The sequence below is a fragment of the Tinamus guttatus genome, unplaced genomic scaffold, assembly GCF_059628265.1.
Source record: "Tinamus guttatus ecotype Peru unplaced genomic scaffold, ASM5962826v1 Tinamus_guttatus_pri_ptg000004l, whole genome shotgun sequence".
Taxonomy (NCBI): domain Eukaryota; kingdom Metazoa; phylum Chordata; class Aves; order Tinamiformes; family Tinamidae; genus Tinamus; species Tinamus guttatus.
In genome coordinates, this window is record NW_028288538.1 from 9,509,796 (window position 1) to 9,533,296 (window position 23,501).

Here is a 23,501-nt window from a genome sequence, read left to right on the forward strand (position 1 = left end):
ATGCAGAGTCTGTAGATGTCAGCGACTGGGTGAGCAGTTAAGTCCCCTCCGCAGCCCAGGGTGGCTGTTTTGCCATGTGTGTAATTAGCCTTGCAAAGAGAGCAAGTCTGTTGGAGAGATGTCTGTCCCCACTCAGACCGAGCTGGTTAACTTATGTTAAAATGCGTGTGTAATTTGTCATGCTTTTTCCCACATTCATGGTCTTTATTTGGGTATATGGGGCTGAGATCCCATTTTGATCTTCTAGACACTACGAAATAACTGACTGTTAGAGTGGGATAATAAATGACAGCCTTATTTTCTGTAATTGGAAAGTGTTAGGTTGCTGGGTAAGTTTTCCTTCTGTGTTGGTTCTCCTGAGATCTCGAGGTAATACCAGAGATAACCTCGGTTATTACACAGAAAAATTGAGAAAAGAAAACATTAATCTTTGCCCACAATTTAAAAACTTTATTGAAAAGAAAGGCTAAATTATCTTATGAAAATGAAAATAACCACTCTTGATGGCGGTCTGTTAATTATAACTTTGTGTGGGTGAGGAAGTTAAAATCCTCTGATGTGTGGATTGGGCATCTGTCCCCAGCAGGACAGTGTCTCTGTTCCAGAGAGACCCGTGAATTCCAGAGCTAGCAGCTCTGTGGCTTCCTTAGGGATCAGTGCCCTGTGATGGCACCTCTGAAATTGCGGTGCCCGCTGAAGCCCCTGTGCTCGGGCACCCCGTGGCAGGGCCGTTCCGCGTTAGTGTGGCGTTGCCTCCCGTGGAATCCGCCTGCCATTCATTTCCATGAAACCTGTGTGGGAATAGCGGCTGTGACACGAGCCCCGCGTGCGGGCCGGCTGCGCGGGGGAAGGAGGCTCTGCGCCCGCTGGTGCCGCTGGCACCGTCCGGGGCCGAGCTGGCCCGGCCCGTTGCCCGGGGCTGCCCCGTCCGCCTCGGGAGCTGCCTGGCGCGCGGCAAGAGCGGGAGGGCAGCGAGGAGCGCGGGGGTGGCTGCTCCCGGCGCGGGGCTCCGCGCCCCGAAGTTCACGTGAAGTTTCCTCGGCGCCGGCTGCGCCCAGCGGGGCCCTCCCGCCGGCGGGGGCGGCTGCGGGGCTCCGGGGGCTCCCGCCGCTCGGCGCTGCCGCCCGGGGGCCGGCTCCGCCCCGCGCCGCCCCCGCTCGCCGCTTCGCAGGGCGGCGGGTGCCGCGGGGAGGCCGCTCGGAGCCGCCGCCGCCCGGGAGGGAGGTTATGTAAGGGGGGAGGCGGCCGCGGGAGGAGGAGCAGGACGCCCGGCAGCCGCCGCGCCGAGAGCCGCCGCCGCCGCTCCGAGCCGGGGCCGCATGTGCGAAGTGGGGACGCGGCCGCCGCCGGCCGCCGAGCCGCCCGCGGCCGCCGCCGCCGAGAGGTGCCGAGACATGGGGTGAGTGCAGAGACACGCGCACGGACACGGCCCCGCGTGGGCGCCGCCCCCGCGCCGGCCGCGGCTCCCCGGCCCCGCGCGGCGGCTCCCGCGCCGCTTCCCGCGGCCCCGCGCGGCGGCCGCGGGGAGAAGGCGCCTCGCGTGTGCGCGGGGCTGCCGGGACGGGGCTGAGCGCGGCGGGGACCGGGGCGCTGGGGCCGTGCTGGGGCTGGGAGCCCGGAGCTCCCCGAAGCTGCCACGAGCTCCCGGCACGCGAGTGCCTGCGCATACCCAGCCGCCCACCCCCTTTTTTTTCTTTTCCCGTGTAAGAAATGTTTGATCGCGGGTGATGCCTGCTGGAGACCTCCCTGTGATCTCTGCGAACACCGTTTGCACGTTTTCTGTATCTGCTAACTTTAGCAAGAGGACAAAACCCCGTCGCTGGCGTTAGAGCCGTTTGTGAATACTAGGAAAGCGATTGTAATACTGCTCTTTCAGCTTGAACTATATATAAATTTGAGATCCTCTCGACCAGAATGGAAGGCGATGTCTTGGGGGATTCCAAACCCACACGTTTAATTTGCTGTATTTTTATCCTATTATGTTATCTTACACCTTTTCTGTTCTTTGCCTCTCCTCACCCCACTGTGGCAAAGAATCATTCTCTAATTTCTGCGCTTACTCATGCCACATCTAACTGCAAGCTCCCACTGTGGATTTGTGTATGTTATTGTCAAAGGGACAAAATTTGAGACTGTATAGATAAATACTGAATTAAAACACAGTGGATGTGTCTGAACTTGATACCCAGAAGTACTGAATAGAAGTAAAGGTGTTGGAGGAGAAAGAGGATATAAGTGAATATGTCCCAGTGTTTCATTTCATAATTGTCAGGGGCTCACCTGCTTCATAATTGTGTAACTTGTAGTTAAAAATATTAAAACAAAAATTGTCCTAGGAATTGTAATAAGAAGCATCAAAATCTGGCTGAGATAGACTCAGGGGTAGACCCTGTAGATGGGCAGGAAAACCTGTGTAAAGGAAACTTGCCCTAATCATCTTCCATGGGTGTCCCTTAATGCAAATGTTTTTGTTACCATCATTATTAACTGTTTCTGCACTGGCAGAACAGCTCAGCTGAGAAGTCCAGCCAGGCTCAGGCAGGACGAGGTGGAAGTTCCTCCGCTTGCAAATCCGCTGCAGCCCAGAGCTCTTTGCTCGGAGCGCTCGGGCCTGTCGTGCCGGCGGGACGCGTACGGGGAGCTCTGCCTGCACGCGGGGCGCTGGGTGCCCGCCGGGGCTGCTCCGTGCAGCTGGGTGCAGGGGCCTGCGCAGCGCAGTGCCCTGGCTCTGCTTTTGCAACTTCAGTTAAGTTATTTCAGACTCAGAGAAGTGTTTGTGAGAGGAAAATGGAGCTCCCAGCATCACTCTGTCCTGGGGTTTCAGTGTGTGTTGCGCACACCCATATGCTTTGTGCGGTGGTCAGGCAGTGTGATTTGGGGATCTCATTTCGCGAGGGTCTGGTGTCATTTTCCTGCATTTCTGCTTCCGTCGGAGCTTCAGGGCACATTTGTAGGAGGGTTAGTATGGCAGGAGCTTGGAACATATGAAGCAGGAGTTACAAAACGACAACAAAAGCCCTCCCCACATGCACCCATGCATGCGCACACACATGCTTCTTGTCTGCGAAAGGGGTATTTTAATATTCATTTGCCTTTTTGTAAAGCATTTTATGATAGGACTCAGTCCTCATGTGGTTGGAAGCACAGATTTCCAGGTTTGCTTTCTGGGCAGGTTTTGGTGTCAATTCTGGAACACACTTGCAGAAATTGTGAGAATAACTTGATTCTGAGAGCTTAAAATAGTATTTATTTATTTATTTGCTTTCTAGGAGTGACCATTACTAATGATTTATTTAAATGCTGCCTATGGATTTGGCACTGACAAATGGTACTATGAAACCTGATACAGCTGCTTGACCTTGGCAAAACTATTTACATTGCTTGTTAGCTGTGAGCTATTTAAACTGTTCACTAAGTTCAGCTTACTGGACAGTATTGTCAAAATTTACAAAATTCATTTATATATTTTTTTAAAAGCCTGTAATTTAATAATATGAAAACAGCATAAAAAAAAATCGAGGCAAAAATCACTTGCTTGAGTGACCGTTAAAGTCCATGCAAGCATTATTTGGTATCCGATGATAGAAATGTTTGCTTTAAAGGAGGGAGGAAAAATCTTTTTCCAAATCACCACTTTCCTCTCCTGCACCCACCTGTTGCTACCTTAGTAGTCTAAGGCTTAAGCTTCAACTATTTCAAAACCACAATGTAACACATTTCCAATTGTGGAGACTTCTTTGTTCGAAAATATCACTTGATTTGTCTTCTTGTGCTGCAGCAGAATGAACAAAGCCTGAAAAACGACCAACTTGTCAAATGCTCGGATTTTACTGAGCTGTATCTGATAATCTAATAACCATGATTTGATTCAATTTGACCTCAATTTAAACAATATAACCCAACTTTCCTGTTATAAAGATGTTTCAGTTTTAGTTATTAGAATGATTTAAGGAGGTAGTGGCTACTTTCTTACTCCTGATCCTGTATCCTTACATTCTTTACTACTGTTATTCTTTGGCACCTTTGCATTTCTGTGTCTGTTACAAAGTATTTCTCATTACTAGGCATGTGACAAGTATCCAGTCTTAGATGTGTAAATTGCTTAAGTGCAGCCGAAGATGTTATGCATGTATTACCTGCTGGATTAAAATCCCACTAATTTAAATACTTTCTATGTAAATACCCTCTAGCAATAAAATTGACTTTGAAATCAACTTTTATAAACAACATCAACATGAAGATCAACCACCCAAACACTAGGAAGTATTGGAGAAGATCAAGTGTCACCAGAAGTCATATGTGTGTTTACTTATATGTGTATCCATGTAAGTGGATGATTGGGACACCCTGTCCGGGCCTGCGGGGACAGAGCCCTGGGTGCCTGCGCAGGTGCCTCAGCCTCATCTGGGAGTGCTGTGGGCTGCACCTTCCCCTGGGAAGGCGGGAGAAGGAGAGTTCCCAAACCAGAGAGGTAACTGCATCTCAGGGAGGCTGGACATGCAACTTATTTTATTTTTATTTATTTGTTTATTTTACATTCTGCCTCACTGGTGTTTTCATGAGAGGGTGTGATTGGAGGCTAGTATTTCTGAGAGTAGCGATACTTTTTTTTTTTATTATTACACAGTGACATTTAAGAACCTGGGGAGAGTCTGCTTTGCACTTTTCTCATTTGCTGCTAGCAATAGTAACGTCCATCAGCCAATGTACCACTTTAACCATCTGGGGAGTAAAAGGCAAACAAATGGGAGGACAAAGGAAGGAAAAAGTGAAGGAGGCAAGAGGTGCAAAAAAGTGTTAAAGGAAGCCCTTAATTTTGGACAATGTTCAGTTTGGCCTTTCCTGTACCGGCAGCACTTCAGATACCATGGTGATAAGCTTTGCTTAAGAAGCCCCAAAGCAGGGAATAGTGTGTTGCAGAGAAAATCCAACCTGGCTGTCATCCAGCTCCTGCAGAAAGCAGTGTGAACCTCGTGCTGTCTTCCTCCAAGGTCCATCCAAACCATCTGTCTGCCATGGAGAGGGCAGGGAGCCGACGGGCAACTTGCAGCTCCTTCCTTGTGCTGCTGCAGGGCAGCAGAAAGCCCCAGGGCAGCTCACCCCAGGAAGGCTCCTGTCTTTGTAGATGAATGTGCAGCGACCAGCGTGGGCAAGGGAGCAGCTGGATGCAGCCGGGGGGTGCTGCGAGGTTGGGACCTGTGTGGGAGGCTGCAGGGTTGGCAACTTTGGCTTGGCTCCTGGCAGAGCTCAGAGGTTGGGTTGCAGCAGGCATCATCCTACTGGTGATGGTGGCAGTGTATGAAGGAGGAGATGACAATTTGCATAGGCACTGAGGCACCTTTCTTTAAGGCAGTTGGCTGGATATACTTAGTTCTTTACGGGCTTGGGTCATTATACTTTGTTCCTTATGTAGCTGTTCCCATTTTTGCGGAGTGCATCTAAATGGTTGCTGCTCTGACTTGAAGATTTCAGTATCTCTGTGCACAGGTGTAAATGGTTGTGCAGTATCCAGTGGAAAAGGTGAGTGTACAGAATTTTAATTTCCGGAGCAATAGGCTGGAAACATTGAAATGGATGGAAAAACTCATTTGACCTCAGCAGTGTGTATAAAGCCTAGGTTCTTTTCATATGTTAAAATAATTTTAATAAGCTTAGAAGGAGAGGGAATTATGAAAGGAGGAAAAATAAACCAAGGGTTTCTGTTTGCTCCAGATTCTGGTGTGGTCACATCATGGTGAGTGAACAAACCTTTTATGTTGTTTCACCTGAGCCTGCCATCAAATGCCATTATTGCACCTACTGCCTCCTGCACGATTATGTGAGGAGTTCATAGCACTGCATGTAAATGAATGTGGCTGAGCTGGGCTAAGAATCCCCTGTGTGCAAAAGCTACAAGGAAGATGTGGGGCTGAGGGGAGACAATGGCAAGACAAGCAAATAAAGAGTGGCAGAAAGAAATGAGGAGGGCGTGCCTGCCACCAGAGATAGAGGTGGGATAAAGAAGCACTCTTAGGCAGGGTCTGCTGGGGGGAATTCCAGTAAAGTGGAATAGGAGGAATAATTCAATACCATAACTAGTTTGAGTGCTCTGGTGAAAACTTCACCAGAATTTGTTCACATAGACACTACTATAGGAAAACAGTGATGAAAACAGAGAACTTATTCCTAAGAGAATCTTCATGGTCAGGTTCCTTTTAGCTACCAGCCCAATTAATTACCGCTGTTAGTTTGATTATCACTTGGAAAAAAGCTTATGAATAAAATATTGCTACCAGAATTGGAATGTCCCTCAAGCCTGCCCTTCTGTTTGCAAAGAAGATGGCGAGTAGGTCTCCTGATAACAAAAGCATCGTTTGAAATGTTAAAAAGTATTTGATGTTTTGTTTCTTTTAACTGAATATAATTGTAACTGGTTCAAGCTCTGACAAAATGTCTTAAACTTTTTGAGCGTAGGCCCAGTAAAGAGGGCAGAGAGGAGCAAGGGGTTTTTTGAGAACCCCAAAGCACAGGACATTGGTCTGGTTTTGTATCTAGATTTTTTGCATTGCTTTTTGTTCATTCGTTTGGCTGTATTCATGCAGAACCTACAATAAATAGTCTCATGCATGAAAATATATTTAAGAAAGTGTAGGCATTTTGAATCAGCTGCTGGTTTCCCTGTTGACTTTTTGATAGGAAGTGTGCTGAGTGGGAAGGCCTTCGGTCCCGAAGGTTGCTGCACAAATCTCTGCCTGCTTTCACCTTGAATGCTATTAGTCATGTTTGTGCACTTTGTGCACTGCAAATACAGTGTGTGACTTATTTATCCTGTGGTTTCATGGTGGCTCTTTGGGATGTAAATGTGCTGAGGGGAACATATTTCAACTGAGTTTCTCCAGTAACTCAGCTGTACTCTGTAAATAACTGGCAATCCTGTTATTAAATCTCAGAAAGTGCCAAGGCAAGGGCACAGCCTTCAAAGTAAGACAGGAAGCATTTAAGCTTGAGCATTAAAGAAGAGCTCTTAGGGGCTAGAGCAATTAGGCAGAGAACGGGCCATTAGCATCAAGGGAGGTTCGAGGGAAGCGCTGGCGAGGGCAGGATAGGATTTGGGTAATGCGACTTGGTGCAACATGCACAGCATCAGCCCAGATGATGTGGTTGCTCCTGGGCTGTGTTTTTGATGACACACACTAGCTGATGTTTTTGATGACACACGCTGCTGCTCCCTGCCTGCTTGCGAGAGGCAGAGCTGCCCAGCGCCGCTGCGCTGAGCTCACGAGTGACACGAGTCGCTGCCTGCTTGCTCCTCACTGACGTCGCGGCTCTTAGAGGCTGCTGGGCCCTCTTGCATCACTTGGAAATGCTTCCTAATGGTAATTTTGCCACTGGGGTTGGGATTGAAATGAAGATTCTATTTTAAATAATGCATGCTCTAGACATTGCAGGATTTGTTTAAAAAAAATAATTGATATTGCTGGGTGACATCACTAAGCGGGACAGCCTGCTTAATGACTCATAGGGGAGCAGTAGGCTCTGCTGCGTAGGTGTTGTTGCATTTGTGGGTTTCATGTTGAAGGCTGGCAAGACAAGGAGCTTTAGCTGCAAAACAACTGTGGCTGTATCGTGGAGCAGAGAGAGCAGATTTGACACCGAGGAGATGAGGGTCTGGCAGCGAAGGTGTGAGCAGCAGTGACTGCTGCACACTGTGCAAAGTGTGTTCACTTCAGTGGTAACTTGGCCTCCTTTGCTACCTCCCCCAGACCCTAGTCTGATTTTATTTGTTTGACGTAGCTTATCAAAATGCAAGATTGTAAGCATTTCTGAAGTGATAAACTGTTTTATTTCTGTCTGGAATTTTCACTGCAGCCTACAGGATATAGAGCCTCAAATTCTGCTGCAATTCAAAAAGAGATTTTCTGTAGAATTTGCACCCTGCTGCCTACACATTGAGGGGCCTGAAGAAGCTCTCTGGAGCTGCTAGGTGCTGTTTCCTGTCATCATTTGCATTATAATAATAGAAACCCTGCAATTGCATCCATAGCAGGCAAGACTTAGCGTCAATGTAGCAAGGCAGCAAAGGCCTCTTTGGAATATATTTAAAAAACAGCCGTCTTGTACAGTTTATTTTTCTAAAGCTGCTCCTAGTTGTACTGAGGATCCTTCCCTGTGGACTGTGAAGTGGCAGCCACTCACTGGCAAATACTTGTTGTTTGCCTCTGCTTAACACTTGCAGTAAGTGCTCATCAGGTGTGGGGCACTTCACTCTTGAAAAATAACATATAAGTAAACTTGAAGACTTATATGGGCTCTGAAAGGAAACATCCATTTTATTATGTGGAGGTGTGAGTGTCTTATTTTCAGTGTTCCTTATTGATTGCTTCATCCTCAGAAGACGGACAGGTTGTGTTGCTAGAGCTGGCTTTTTCTTTGGAAAACGGTTCCCCAGCAAGATGCACGCTTCTTTCCGTCACATTAATTACATTGCAGTGACTGGCTCAAGTTCTTTGCTTTTGGAGGATTGCTCTGTAATCTGCAACAGCAACACCTTGCTGTTGCCTTTGTTTCATTCCCCTGTTTTATTGTGCTTTTGTGTTCAGGCTTCCCACTATAAATGTGTTGCACACATCTAAAATGTCTCCCTGCAGTTGTTTAAGTGGGAACATGTGATCAGTTTTGTGATATTGAAGCTGTCAGTGAGAGCATTTGGAGAGGAGGAGGAAATGCTCAGAGAGGGGCTGAGGATGGTGCCCGGCCCCAGGCCAGGCCAGCGCTGCTGCGGGGCTCCAGGCTCCTTGCCAGGCGTGGAGGGGAACACGGGACAGTCTGACATCTTATAACTATATCTTTCAGTGATGGTAAAGGCTAACGCTGAGGCCGGGGCTCTATTTTAGTAGGTGGTTCAGAGAGAAATGCGACGACGGCTGCAGCATGGCAGCCTTGCATTCATGCCTCGGGAGTTTAGTTTTTTCTGCCTTATTTGCAGCCCTGTCTCTGCCTTGACATCACCCCATTTTTTACTGGGATTTACCCATCACAGCCCCTGCAGAAGGGGGTAAAACTGCCACCCCTACCTCTTCCACCTCCCTGTGGCCGAAGTCGCTGGGAAGAGGGAAGCAGAAGGATTCCCCAGCAGCCGGGTCACTGCTGCAGAGACACGAGACCCTGGGTGCTGGCGGGGAGGGTAACTGCTGCCCTCGGGTGCACCGGGAGGAGACGAGAGCCTCTTTGGACACTCTGTGTGTAGGTGTATAATCTAATGCCTGTCATAATAATCTCCTCTCCTCCAGCTGGAAGAGGAAGAAATTTATTCTTCTGTGAATCGATACAGGATTTAGTTGCTTAAAACTTTACAGCATATATCTGAATGACAGCTTTCTTCTCATAATCGCTTCGTTTTGTGTCTGTCATTTATATGTAGTCCATTACAGGAGATAGCAGTTTTTCTATTGTCTGTTGTTTATAAAGGTGGTATTTATAAACTTGTATTTTAAGGGATCTTCTAAAAATGCAGTTACATAAAAAAGGGTCTAATTTGGTTTATAATCTTTTTTTCTAGATGAACGAACAGAAACTGGCTTAACTGAGAACTGGGATTCGACACTATACTACACCTAAATTCGAGGAAGTTCAATCTGAAGCTTGAATCTCTTATCTCAGTTACAAATAAACACAATAGCTGTGGAACAAGGGTCAGATTTCGTGTTCCAGAAAGTGAGCTATTGATTTGGGAAAATTGAGGATGGATGGGGAGCCTGTTTGCTGCCTGCCGGTCAGATCTAGAAGTGTGCATGATTTCTCAGTGATTTTTTTTTCCTTTTTCCCCTGTACTACTTTCAGTTTCCTCTGTGTTTTAGAGCAGACAAATGTTTTCTTTATAGGTAATGTGAAATTTCACTTTGTCTTCTGAGAGATCTGAAGGACAAGTGATGTCTTTAAAGTTGTGGGTTTTGGGATTTTTTTGTTTTTGTTTTTTTGCACAAGCTCCTTCATGTTGTGATCCTCAGAGACATTCCCTAGATACAGATGCTTCTGAGCAACTGGTTTCTGAAACCTTCAAAATTGTATCCTGTGGCAGCGACTCTGTGCTCTAGGTGTCCCTGCTAGAGCAGGGGGGTTGGACTAGATGATCTGTAGAGGTCCCTTCCAACCTCAACCATTCTGTGATTCTGTGTCATTCTGTGATACATCAGCTTTCAAGGACCTCCTGGTCATACTCACTATGGTGTTCCAAACAACCCCTCTCACCCTCTCCAGAATGCTCTGCAAAGGTCTTGCTTTTCTAGGGGGAGCAAGGTATTTTTGAGTGGGAAAACCTGGGCTGAGCTCCTTCACCAAGTTTGTTGCAAAAACCTTTCCTGCAGTTGCAGCTACCCCTTTTTTCCTCTACAGAGAAGGTCTGCTTTGAATTTATCTGTCTCAGAACACTAATCCTGTATACATACTGTTCAGATCTATTCACATATCAAATTCTACAGGGAAGAAATTGTCGAAGTTCTATATTTCAAGCATCAGGTTAGAGTGTTTGAATTAGGAGCTGAATCAAGATACCTAATCCACTTTGCGCTCACTCCCTGCTTCTTCGTTCTGACCTTGTGAACTGGAACTGTTGTCCTTAGGAGGTTTCTACAATATTGTGCAACTTAAAATGCTTCTCCCATAAAAGTAACATTGCAGTGATGTGCAGCATTTCCCACTAACTATTAAATCAGCATAAATGACAGCGCTGTGTGGGGAGGAGGTGATGCTCATTGACGCCTTTACCGAATGGCCTCGAGATTGTGCTGGGGAGCACTTTGGTACGGCTCTCTGTTGCCCGTTCTGTCTTGAAAGAGTAACAGTTTTCTATGAAATGGGAATGCTCCAAACTTGGTGCTTTGGTGCCTTGGACTGAAATTTCTTGCTTTCCCTTTATCTTTTTCCATCTCCTTTTGGCCTCTTTGTTCCTCCCAGCAACAGCCTTGGGGCCGGGCGGGCACTCTGCACCCAGGTTGCCTGCTGGGAGCCGTGGAGAGAAACGAGCCATTGAAGGCACTTCTTTGCTGCCTTTCAGGGATAGTGAAGCTACCCAAAAAAGAGATCTGTAACAGAGACCTTGCAAGTCAAGTCAGTTTGATTCTTAGGGTGCTAAACTGTGAACTTGCGAAAAGCATAGTAAGAATTTCTCACTACTTGGCACCTTATCCTCCATAGTTGAGGGAGTAGTTTATCCATTTTGCAAGCTAACACTGGCTCTAGTTTTATGTCACAGGAGGGCAGATCCTAGCTCTTGGCTTGCTATGATTTACTTGGGGTAAATGGGGGAAACTGATGCATCGACTTCTCTGCCGGCAAGGCTGGCATCTGCCTTCCCTAGAAAGGAGCCTCCCGCTACGAGAGTGCATTCAAAGCAAATTGCAGTACGATACAAGACAAGCACTTAAATACTATTTTAAAACACATGGAAGTTCATGTTTGTCTGTTTTGTTTTTCTCTGAAATAGACAAAGTCAGATGAAATGGATAATATGGCTGAAACAATAGCCATATTGTTTATGGTTCTAGCATAAAAAGTGTGGTTTGGGTTAGAGCTGATTTTGTTCATGTTCGTTTGGTACAAGGAAGCAGCAACTCAGAGGGGAATGTAGTCTCCTGCATGTTCTCTCCTATTGTTTTTGAAGGGTGAATTCACATCTGCATAAATCTCATAAAAGGTTCAAAGCTCCACAGTAAACATATTAATGAAGACCAAAGCTGTAAGCAGCTTGTGCCATCGAGGATGCGTGTGGGCCCGATGCATTATCCATGGAATGCTTTGTCTGTATTTGATGTACTGGCACACACTGCTTTCCAGGCTGCTGGGTCACAGCTCTGTCCCCTTGTGCCTGATCTCTCTTGTGGGACAGAAGCCGGGCCAGCTCCGTGCAGGCCAGGGGCAGCCCTGCTCGAGGATCCCTGCTGCTCCTGCCTCGGGCCACCTCTGCTGCCTTCGCGTGAGTCAGGACTGGCTATGTGGTGTCCTCTTAAAAATAAAAGGAAGATTACTTCAGTGTTTTTCAAACCAAAGCCTGGAAAAGGACTTGGAGGAGTAATCAGGAAAAGAAAACAAATGTGTCAGTGTTGCCCACTCATAGGGCAGCTGGAGTATGAAGCAGCACATAATGGCAGCTAACCAAGGGCAGCACAGGATAGCTGGAAGGAGGCAGGTTATCCTCTGGCCGCGCCAGCATCGCGGAGCTCCAGCCGTGGAGCCGGCACACGCAGCCGCTCTAATCAATAGCAGCGTGACACCCTGGGGCCCTGCAGCCTGCCCGGAGCGGGAATGCTGGGAAGGAGAGGCCAGCGCCGGAGCGCCGGCACAGCCGAGCTCGTCCTTTGTATCTGGGTTCGCAGGGAAATTATTTTAGATATCTGAGAGCTTTAAACATTTTGGTAAGTGTTAATATACTTTCAGAGCAGTGGAAATAATTACCATATGGCTGTAAGATTTGCCATCTGTCCAGAGACACTAAACTACAATTAGTCCATATAGTCCATTTATCAATCTATAAGTGACAATGTTCTCAGTCCGGTAACTTTGCTTGCTGACAGAATCAGAACTTTTATAGGCCCACCTGTCTGGCCTTATTACAATCAATATATAAATGAGATGGAAAAAAAAATCATTGAGCTGCGTCCTTTGCCCATGACCGAAAGAGGAAAAAAGTCTACGTTTCTGTAAATGAGATTGAGGAAATGGTGTACTTTAATTTTTGTAAGTACTAATTGGATTTTTACATCTAATAGACCTTAATTTTATAAGACAAAGCCAGATTTATTTGCAGTCTTTCAGTCAAGAAATGCCAGTAGAATAGTATACTCTGTGCTCTAGGTGTCCCTGCTAGAGCAGGGGGGTTGGACTAGATGATCTCTAGAGGTCCCTTCCAACCTCAACCATTCTTTGATTCTGTGATTCTGTGATTACGGGAAAAAAATACTAAATGGTGCCCTGTTGTATTAACATATGAGTCACACAAAGCTAAATGTTAGAAATATAAAAAATGTAATTGTTAGCATCATATATTTCAGCAGATTTTATTCTTCCAAGGTTTCATGTTTGGCTTCAAAAGAATGAGAAGATGACTTTTTGGTTTAGTGAATCATTTTTTTTTTTGAAATAAGGTCAGGGCCTTTTATTTTTAAATTACTAATGATCTGATACTCTAAGGGGTCTAATTTTTGAAAGCTACTGAAAATCGAGTCCCTTGAGGTCTCTTATCTTGGCTGCTTAGAATCATTAGCCTCTTTAAAACTTGAGTTATATTCGTAATGGGTAATACATATCCAAAAAGCCCTTGAATTTTATATTTGGGTTTGCATGTTACCCAGATCACACCTAAACTTACAGTTTTGTTTTAAGAAGTGTGATATTTTTATCATTTTTCAGCCATCCCACACTAATTTTTGAGATTTGGCCTTCATACAGATGTCATCCCTTGCATTATTTGCACTGCAAGTCATAGTTAGGTAACCTGCATTACATGAAAAATGATGATGCTTCAGGTTAAGTGCTCACATAGCCCCATAGTACCCGTGAGTAGCCTGTGCCTGTGGAAGTGTTGCCATTTAGCACTCAAGAGTTGTTGAGAGCTCCAGAGATGAGGGAATGGGTCTGGGGGATCAGAAATACAAATGGTTCAGGAATTTCGGGGATAAGTTTCTGCCTGTATTACCTGCAAATATGTATAGATTTACTGCAGAGTTAGAAGGTTTTCAGGATTTCATTTTGTATCATTGCTGTTGTTTTTTTTGTTTGTTTGTTTATTTTCTCTCCAAATACTACATTTCTCACTTCAGACCTGTTGGCTAAGTTTTTTGGGCTTAGTAATCTCTGTGAAGCTAAGAAGATTGCCAGAGGACCTGCACTTGTGCGCTGGCATTGCTGACAGCTTATTATGCTAGCAAATAAATACACAATTCTGAGATCCCCACTATAGGTCTGATGGCAACAGATGGTGTTGTATTTTTAAAGATTAAAATTATCGCTGAATAGCGTTAGCTCCAAAATTTCTAAAATTTCCTTTGTATTTTTAACTTGAAGCTGAAAAAACCTATCTGTCTTCCAGTAACCTTACTGGCTCTAGTAAATATGTTGAGTATAAGAACTGAGTCTCCAAGTTCCTTAGAGAATTGCTGCATGACTGTGCTAGCAGGAACAAAAATGTTGTTGTTGACGCTATTATTCTACTAAAGTTCCCTGAGCATAAAAATCAGCTTTTCTGCAGCTACTCCAATTTTAGCTGCTGCTGAGTGCAGAGTGAGGCTGGTTTGGCAGTGGTGTCATGAGCTGGCTTGTTCTCAGCATGAAATCCAGTGTAGGCATGGCCTGGCTTGCAGCTGCCTAATCCCAGTGGGGTAGGTTGTTTGTTCATTAATTGCCTTTAATTTTTACATTCTCAAGTTTTACTGAAGGGGTGCATCATCGTGCTGAACCAGCTGTCAGTGCCCTGGTTCGTGTCCTCTCAGAGGTGCGAGTGTTTTTCTTGCAAAACCTCCCGGGTGTTTTGGCAGCATCTCAGCACGTCAGGGCCGTAGGCACAAGGGACACCGGAGCGCTTCCTCCCGATGTCTGGGACAGAGGAATCCCATCCTGGATGCTGCAGGCAGTGTATCAGAAAGAGTTATGCAACTTGTTCTTTAAACTGAACTGATTGGGTTTTTTTGTTATGTTTTAGTGTAAGTGGAAGAAAAGCCTCAGGGAGAACATTTGAATAGTGTATGGGCAAGCATATCAATAATTACATGCATGGATTAATGCACAGACGTACTCTCCTGCAAGGGTCTGCTTAGTTCTGTGGCATCTGTCTGAAATAAGGGAGAGTTTAATCATATTATCTTGCAATAGTGAGGCTTTGATTATGTTGCTGATTAAAATCAACTTTTCAGACTGTTTGTGTGCAAATAACCTCATCTCGCATTCAAATTCCTGACGCATGGGAGGGGAAGAAAATCTTAAACATGTTGCCCTGGTGGTGCCAGTGTGTTTTACAGGCACAAACACACATGGATGATCTAATCTTACATTTGTAGGCCGGATGTATTTAAATCATTTTTGGGGTCTTTTCTCCAAACTATAACCTCTGTATTTTTAAAAAATAAACACTAAATGACACCCCACACATGGACACACATGGAACCCCAGACTATCCCCTGACTTCTGCAACACAAAGGATTAATAATTATAATAATAATAGGACCCAACTAGCAACTAGGACTCAACCAATATGCTAAGGAAGGAATGTGCCCAATGCTTTACAAGTGCAAAATGCATAATGTTCTTCTTCCAAGGTTGTAACGATTTTTTGTCTCTTCTTTGACCATTCCTCTCCAGTGCTAGCACCAGAACAGCACATCCTCCATCAAGGAGGTGGATGGAGAGGGCTCCTAGGGTAAGTTTTGCCCAAGGGGCTGCGGATCTGCTGCCTATGCTGCCCATGGCGGGCAGTGCCAGGCCAGGGTGCTCCCCCTGGCAATGCTGCTCCTCTCAGAGTTTCCTCCAAAAAACTCTTTTTTGGGTCTCTCTTCGGGGTTGGCTGCCAGGCTGCAGAGCTGTATGTTGTCCTGATAAAGTCCAGGGCTCTTCTTGCATTTTAAAGGTGAGAGATGAGGGCTTTGGTGCACCCATGGGCCTGTCCACCTTGCTTGTGCAAAAGCTGTCCCGAGAGACAGGGACTTGATGCTTGAGGAACGTGCTGTACCTCAAATCTGTCTTGCACCCTTATATCTCCTTTTCTGAGGAGGAAAAAAAAAATAGAAGTGAATGGTAACAGACAGGGTGCACCCTGGGTTCATGCTGGGATAGGGAAGTGCGGGCATCGAAGCAAAAAATAGAGACTGGTTTCAGGCTTTCTTGCAAACTTGCACTATTTAGCTAAGATTTATACCTTCAATTTGCAATGAAAATCTGTCAGTGAAATATTACAGTGCAAGCAATACCTCTCTTTTTGTGCCACAGGAGGCTGTGCTAAAAGCATTAACTCTACTAGAACTGAAGCAAACCCAGAAAATACAATTTTTAAGCCATCCAGAGAAATATGAAGGCTTTAGTGAGTCTGTTTATGCATTGATACAGCTTCATTTGTCAGAAAGGGCAGGAAAGCGTGTATCTGTCCTAGCAAGGGGGCAAACCTGAGCACAGTAATCTATTTTCCTCAGTTTTATTGTGTTTGCATTTATCACTGTGTAAACATTTGTTGGGTGCAAATATATGGATCCTCTTTGAAAGCCTTCTAAAGGAGAGTCTCTAAAATAATCAAAGTTACACAACCAGTTTTACACATATATGCTTCAAAACAAAGTTTCATGATCTCTGCTTTGTGATATGTCATATTGGCAGCCTGATTTTTTTTTTCTTGAATATTGGCAGCCTGATTTTTTTTTCTTGAATAGATAATCTTAACTATAAAATATTAATTCAGAGTTCTTTCCGTTCCTATCACCTGTGTATGTCTTACTCATAGAATATCTTGACTTGAAAGGTTAATAAATTGCTGGAGGTAGCTCAAGAAGTAAAGTGCAAGCCTTTTCACAGCTCAAGTTAAGCCTTTTAATTTATATATTGACTTTATAAGGGCACAGTGGTATTGTGAGACCTTGCAGATGTTACAGTGGTTTTCAGTTTGAGAGCTTTTGTTCAGAGGAGTTATTGTTTTGGACTCAGCTGCAAATCTAAAATGAATTTAATTAACATCTGTGCTTTCAGCAATAAGTTTCTCTTCAGCTAGCTATTTTTTGTGTGTTTGTGTGTGTGTGTGTGTTGAAGTAACTGGAACAATTACATTTCCTCCTGATGTGAGACACTTCTGCTGATTACATTTTATCTGTTGAAATAATAATTCTTTTAAAAGAAGAGATAAAAAGAAGACAAGAATGTAGCATATTTCTGCAATTGATATCAAATGTAGTATAAAGTAGGCACTAGAGAATCCCTTAGTTAGGTCTGCTGTGAGTTCAGACCCTCTTTTCGAATGGGCAACCTCCTTGCAATCACTAGTGAGGATGTCCATGTGTGTATAAAACCCATATGAATTTCAGCAGCTGAAAAATCACAAATAGGGACTTTGAGTAAAATTTACTGTAAAAATAGTCTTAACTCTTTTGTTTGTTTCATCCTTTTAGGTATGGTGTAATCTCTGTCCAAATAGTCTAGATTTTTGAAAAGTTGTTCCACTTTCCCTCCTATTTTTACAGTGAGAAGTAATTGTGATTCCATCATGAAGCAGAAAGTTCTGGGAGTGCAGTATTTGGATATTGGAGTACTAACAAATGCAGTTTAAGAGGTTCTTGCATCATTATTTGGAGGCAGAAAAACACAGAAATCAAGTGCAGCTGCCCCTGGTAGCCCAGCCTGTCTCCCTCGGCCTGTTCCTCACACTGGACGGCTGCTGGGGCCTCCCTTTTGTCTCTTAACTCCCCAGCCTGCATCTGGCCTGCTTTGCTCAGGTTGCTTCTCCATCCTTCCATGTAATTCCTGCTTTGGGAATAGCTGAGGGAAAAGGGCTGTTTCTGTGTGAGGACAAAGAGGAGTCGGTGAGGGCTGGCCGAGGTGCCGGCCGCGCAGCCCGGCTGGGGCGCTGCGGCGGGCAGAAACGGGGAGGGCGCTTTTAGGCAGCGCGGTGCAGCCCCTGCGTCTGTCCTGCCCGCAGGAGGGTGTTTCCCAGGGATTGGCTCCTACCTCCCTTCCTGGGGCCCCAGACCACGTGGGAGAACTGTTAAAATTGCTGATAACTCACCTCTTGTCTGTGGAGACTGTTAATTTTTTACAATGGCCTCTTTTGTTGAGTGGTAACTACTGCAATGTTGACTTAGCCTTTCAAATTTGTAGAGTTCAATACTTCCCAGAACCAAAGGTCTGAGATCAAACTGTCCTGCCAGGGTAGTGACAGCAAAGGTGTAGAGCATTAGGGTGAGGCAGTTAGATCTTATTCGCAGGTTTGGTGCTGGCTTTGTTAGCTGGGATGCCCTGGGAAGTCCCGCTCTTTGCGGCAGTTTCCTCAGGTGTAAAATGGAGCCATTTCCCGCCTGCTTCCCTCATGCTATGAATTTTACAGCCCTGCGAGTTGACACAAGCTCTTCCCTTTTGATTGCAGTGCAGGCTGGCGGCAGGCCCTCCGACTTGCCTGTTGGATCTGATGCAATCTGACTGGCCCAAATTAATCAGTGCATACCAGTTTGGGAAGGTAGCAAGCTGCCTTCTTCCGTAATGCTGGTTTGCAGCAGTCCCGTCTGTGGAACACGTGGGGTTTACAGTTTTCACCTCACAGCCCCATGCTCTCTGTGTGACAGTGGGAATGAATGTGTAGAAAACCTAGCCTGTTTCATGGATATGGCATCCAAATCCATTTAGATTTTGGGCTGCTGAGACTCACAGCTCGTTTGCCTCCCTCCATGATGAGCACAGCAGGCTTTTGCAGGTTTTGTCTTCCGCGGTCGTGCGATTAGGGGCCACTAATGAAAAGATTTGATACAAAACCAAGAAACTTCATACATGTAGTCAACAGACTGGGAGATAGTTGATACTTCTCTCTTTTTTTTTTTTTTTTTTGGTAAACATCACCAGTGTACTAATTACCGTGGTGATAATGTGAAGTGTGTTTTTGTTTTTGTTTTTTGTTTTTTTCCCCCTCCAGGGAGGGTTGTGTACTTCATTAGAGGTGTGTCTTTACTGTGGTTTTGATGGTTTGGATGGCTTTGGAGAGTGGTGTGGGTTGTTTGTAAATTGGAGATTATGTCTAAATGAATGATTGGATAGATGAAGTGGTGTTTTTTTACAGGTCATCATTTAGGAATCATTATTTGTCTGGACTTTCACCCAGATGAGTATTTCAAAGATAAGAAAAATCTCACCGCCCCTGAGCGAGAGTTTTTGCTGCAGGGGGAGCATCTGGACCGTATCCTCTGAGAGCCAAGGAGAGGTGACTGCAGAGCTTGTAGCCTGCAAGCTGTAAGACATACCATCCTTGTTCTGATTTATTTGGGACCGAAGCTGCGCCTTCGGCTCACTGATGTGCCCGTAGCTTTTGGAGCTGCGCATGTGTTTGTTGGAAGTCAGAGGCATTAGAAGATCTCCGTGACTTTTGGGCCAGTGTTGGGACCTCGATTGCGTGCAGGGGCTGATAACATCCATCAGGGCACTGCGGGGAGATCTGCGCGTGCTGCTAGCTGAATCTGGGGAGGGGAGTACAGAAACAACGCGCTCCTTTCTAGCGGTGTTGCTTATTTTTATGCTACCGTACATGTATCTGGCACTCCAAATTAGACTAATGTTCACATTTGAGGCTGCTTCTTTTTGTCTGTAGTGCTGCCAGTGCAGCTATGCTTGATCCAAATAGCTATTGACACCGAGTTTATTATGTTGCATTTAGCAAGTATAAATCTCTGCATCGCGATGAGTGGCTACAGTGGCGGGGAGGGCTACGTCACAGCTAGGATTTTGTGCTAGTCCTCTCTTTCTTGGGAAATCCTCATTATCTAATACTTATTATAGCAAATCACTGCAGATCTTTTTGGCACTGTCAGGTAAGATAAATATCAGTGTGCGCATGAAGATGGCCTGTAGCAGGAAGTGCCATGTTCCAAAAATTACCCTGATGTGCTGTTTAGAGGCATGTGCATCCTGTACCAAATGTCAGTTATCTGAGGACATATTTTGAAAAAATATCTTTATTCACATGGACAAATTAGACTGTTAATGCAAAGCTCTCTATTTTCAGTGTAGAGAGCACAAATAATCCTCTGAAAACTGAGAGCTCTTTTAGTGTAACATTACACATGACAATTTGGATACTTCACGCAAATAATATTTTTCCTCTCCACCTTGATACCAGGACAAATGTTTGTTAAAATTTCTGTGTTGTTTCTAGTACTACAACAAGTACAGGAACTACTTAGTTCTTTTTACTCCTTGCTCAGCCAAGAGGGCGGCCACCCAACCTGCCTTTAGCACGTAGCTTATTTGAATGAACCCGGTCCTTACCTGCAGGCAAGTCCTTGAGTCACAGTATTGCACTTACTGCCAGGAAGTTGCTCCAAACCCTGAGCGTTCCCATATCAAGGACTCATTCCCAAGCAGCAGGCAGCTGCGTGCAGCTCCCGAGGCGCCATCCGACAGCCTGATCCCAGGCACTGGCCAGGCTTCAGCTTTCCCAGCCCTGGCTCCGTGAGTCCCGAAGATTCCAAAGCTTGGGGACATTGTCGTGCTGGCTTAAAATCAGCAAAGATTGCTTACAGCTCAAGTGATTGAAATCGCTGGTTATACTCGTGATTCAAATTCTAAACAAGGAATTAAATAATTTGAACTTTTTGTAAGAGAAAGCCTGTTCCTGTTGATTAGGAATAGCAACATAAAACATGTGGTTTGCCGTGAACCTAGTTATATGCTTATAAAATCTGGCACGATTATATATTAATCAGAAAGCGGTAATGCATCTCACACAGCTGTGGATGTAGCTCATTAGCTTTTAATCCTTAGGAAAAGGTTAACGACATATTTCTTAATTAACATAGAATGCTTTCTTTTTACTTGAAATATGTCTCAAATGGCATGAGGATGGACGTTAGGTGTTAACTAAGATGCACAAAGCCATGGCTTGAAAATTGTAACTGTGTTTATAGAAGGTGCTCGTCACAGAAACACCTGCCACAGCCAAAACTCATTATCATGTATCTTCTGTCTTAATCTGCATGATTAAACAGAGAAATATAACTGTTAACTATAGGTTAGGTCTCAATTTGCTAGATTTTCAGTAGTTTTACTTTAAACATTGGGTGTTACTGTCAAATTGACTTTAAAGAGATTTTTTTTTTTTTTAAGAGAAATGTGTTTAATCAATCGTTAACAACTTTGGTTAAAATTTATGAGATTTTAAATATTCATAAATTCTCTCTGTCTTCTGATTTACAGCTTCCACAAGCCTGGTAGCTAGAAGTTATATTACTCCCTGCCTCCCTAGTAAAACTGACACTTTCACATAATGGCCAGATTGCAGGAGCTCAGACATCAAGTAACGCAGGCTGTGCTATGAGAATTTCAAGTTAGTAATGCTGTGGGTTTTTTGTTTGTTTGTTTTATTTCTGTTTTTTTTTTTTTAATATAAAACTAGATATATCTCTGACAAAACAAAAAGGAGATGAATTCTGGAGAATGAAATAATTCCTCTCTCAATTAAATGCTTTCTTTAATGTCAAAAGTTGCAAGTGAATAATGATCTCAATTTGGATGTCTATTAGCCCATAGTAAATGTTGTAAAATTATATAATCAGGAGTGTTTCAATTTGAAGATAGAATGCTGCAATTTTATAGTGGCTTGGGGAAAGCTACCCTGCATTCCCTGTTGCAAGCAAACCACTGTCACTCAGCTGGCACTTCCATGCATTTTATGGTAAGGGAAGCAGAAAGTTCAGTTGCTTTTATTTGCTTTTATTTGCTTAATGAAAATGTGACCTTCACGGCTTTACACTGATAATCCTGTGTAATGTATGATTGAAATATTAAAAAAAAAAAAAAAAAAAAACAGGCCAATTCTTTTTTTCCTAGCTGAAAAAGGTGCCTGTAGCACCAGGGCAAAGGGCTGTAGGTGGCCCTGCTTGAGCACAATTGGGCGAGATGATCTCCACAGCTTCTTTCCAACCTCAATTCTTCTGTGGTTTCCAAGTTATTTCATACAAGTATTTTACTGGATTCTATCTAGAAACTTTTTGTCATGCCCTGGAAAATGTAAAACTTTGCATGCCTCTTGGAAGAGGAAAAAAACACAGTTTCATTTTCTCCTTTCTTAGGCCTTATTGGGCTTTGCAAGATCCCACCATCTTTCCTGAACTAATCCTACAGGTAGATTGTTTCATCTGTTTAAAATCAGAAATTTAGTCTCTTTGATTTCAATATTTTTTAGTGTGATTGCTTTTTATTACTTGTAATGTAGCAGCATTTAACCGTTAAGATTGTGCTTGCTGTTATATATAGTTTCCACATAGAGGTGGATGTAATAAGAGTCAAAGATTTTAGAAATGTTAATAAAAACATAGTTCCGAAACTCCAGAACTGAGAATAATAGAAAAGAATTATTTATATGAATAGAAAAGAATTGTAGATGATAGAGATTTTTAGCCTTTCACCTAGCTCTTCTCATTTGTTTTGTGCACAATTCTGCATGGTGGCCTTTTCAGTTTGCATGAGGTAATATTTTGAGGAGTTACTCCATTGTAATACAGTTATTTTTGAAGCCAGTCATAATTCTGTCAAGTTGAACTATTGATATAATATTTTGTACATGGTAAGAATATGCTGAATGATACCCTTAATATGCAATGTTCTTTACAGTGGCTTTTAAGAACTAAAAGCACAAAAAATACATATATAAATACCATAATCTTGACTTGCAGATCACTTCTACTTCTAAAGCTGGATTAGAGGTATAATTTGCAGTGGATTTCATTTTAAATTTAGAGCCTTTAAATAAGTCTCCATTCTGATCTTGAACCTAGATGATTTGCTTTGTATCATGTTTTGTTCTTCTGGTCCTGCATTTCTCTGCTCTTACGTGTGGCTTGCATTGCCACATGCATAAGGTCAAACCAAAACCCTTGATCATGACTTAAAAATTCTTGTTGCAGGTTGATCAAGTTAAGGAGGGAGGTGTCAGAGGCAGTATTTCATTTGTAGATACCCCTTGTTGCACTGAAATTCAAAACGGGGGTTTAGAAGTGTTTTTTCCCCTCATTTTCCAAGATGATGGACTGCTTTTGCATCTGGTGAAGCTTTCATGCACATGTATAAGAGAGTTTGATTCTGAGGAGAGAGATTTTAATATTCTCATAATTATACTATTTACTGTGCTAGAGTTGGGGAATCCACATAGAGGTTCTGGATCTAAGTAGTGACTTGTATTAATGATTGGTAGGAGCAAATGCATTCCCGTGGGGTCTGCTTTTGTTATTGGCAATTTTTTTTTTTTGCACTGGGAAAGGAAGCATTCGACTGTCCTTTCCTTGAAATAAGTATTAGCAGTTTTGCACAAAAAAAAAATGAGGCAACCAACTAATATAACATGGGGAGAAAAAACTGGCCTTGTGCTGCTGATCTCCTCCTGGGCTCTGGCAATGATGTGAGGCACAGCGAGTGTCCCTGTGTGGCCAAGATGAGGCTGTGGTCGCTGGCGTCCTTCTCCTCGCGAGGTTGGGTGCCGCGCTTGGCCGTGCCGGGTCAGCTGGAGCCTCTGGCACCCATCCTTTAGCTCCCAGGGACTCATGCCTGCATTTCTCCTGTCCCTCCCTATTCCAGAGAGCAGCCCATCTTCACCACCAGAGCCCACGTCTTCCAAATCGACCCCAGCACGAAGAAGAACTGGGTCCCCGCGAGCAAGCAGGCCGTAACTGTTTCCTACTTCTATGACAGCACAAGAAACAGCTACCGGATAATCAGCGTGGATGGAGCCAAGGTAGGAGGCTGAGGGGGCCCTGGCACGTTTGTACGTGTCGAGGGCCACGGCTGTCGCAGCCAGCCATGGA

General features: G+C 44.4%; 1 protein-coding gene across 2 annotated transcripts in view; it reads left to right on the forward strand.

The window, feature by feature from the left end:
- Window positions 1-23,501, forward strand: part of HOMER2 (homer scaffold protein 2) — a 57,814-nt gene continuing 34,313 nt past the window's right edge. The window contains exons 1-2 of one of the 2 annotated variants that reach the window (XM_088540153.1): window positions 1-29; window positions 23,275-23,431. In XM_088540153.1, coding sequence (XP_088396279.1) covers window positions 16-29; window positions 23,275-23,431 — 171 coding nt within the window. In that variant the 5' untranslated portion in view covers window positions 1-15. Of the gene's footprint in view, window positions 30-1,279; window positions 1,400-23,274; window positions 23,432-23,501 lie in introns of those variants that run through there. The other variant, XM_088540145.1, reaches the window with a different exon arrangement.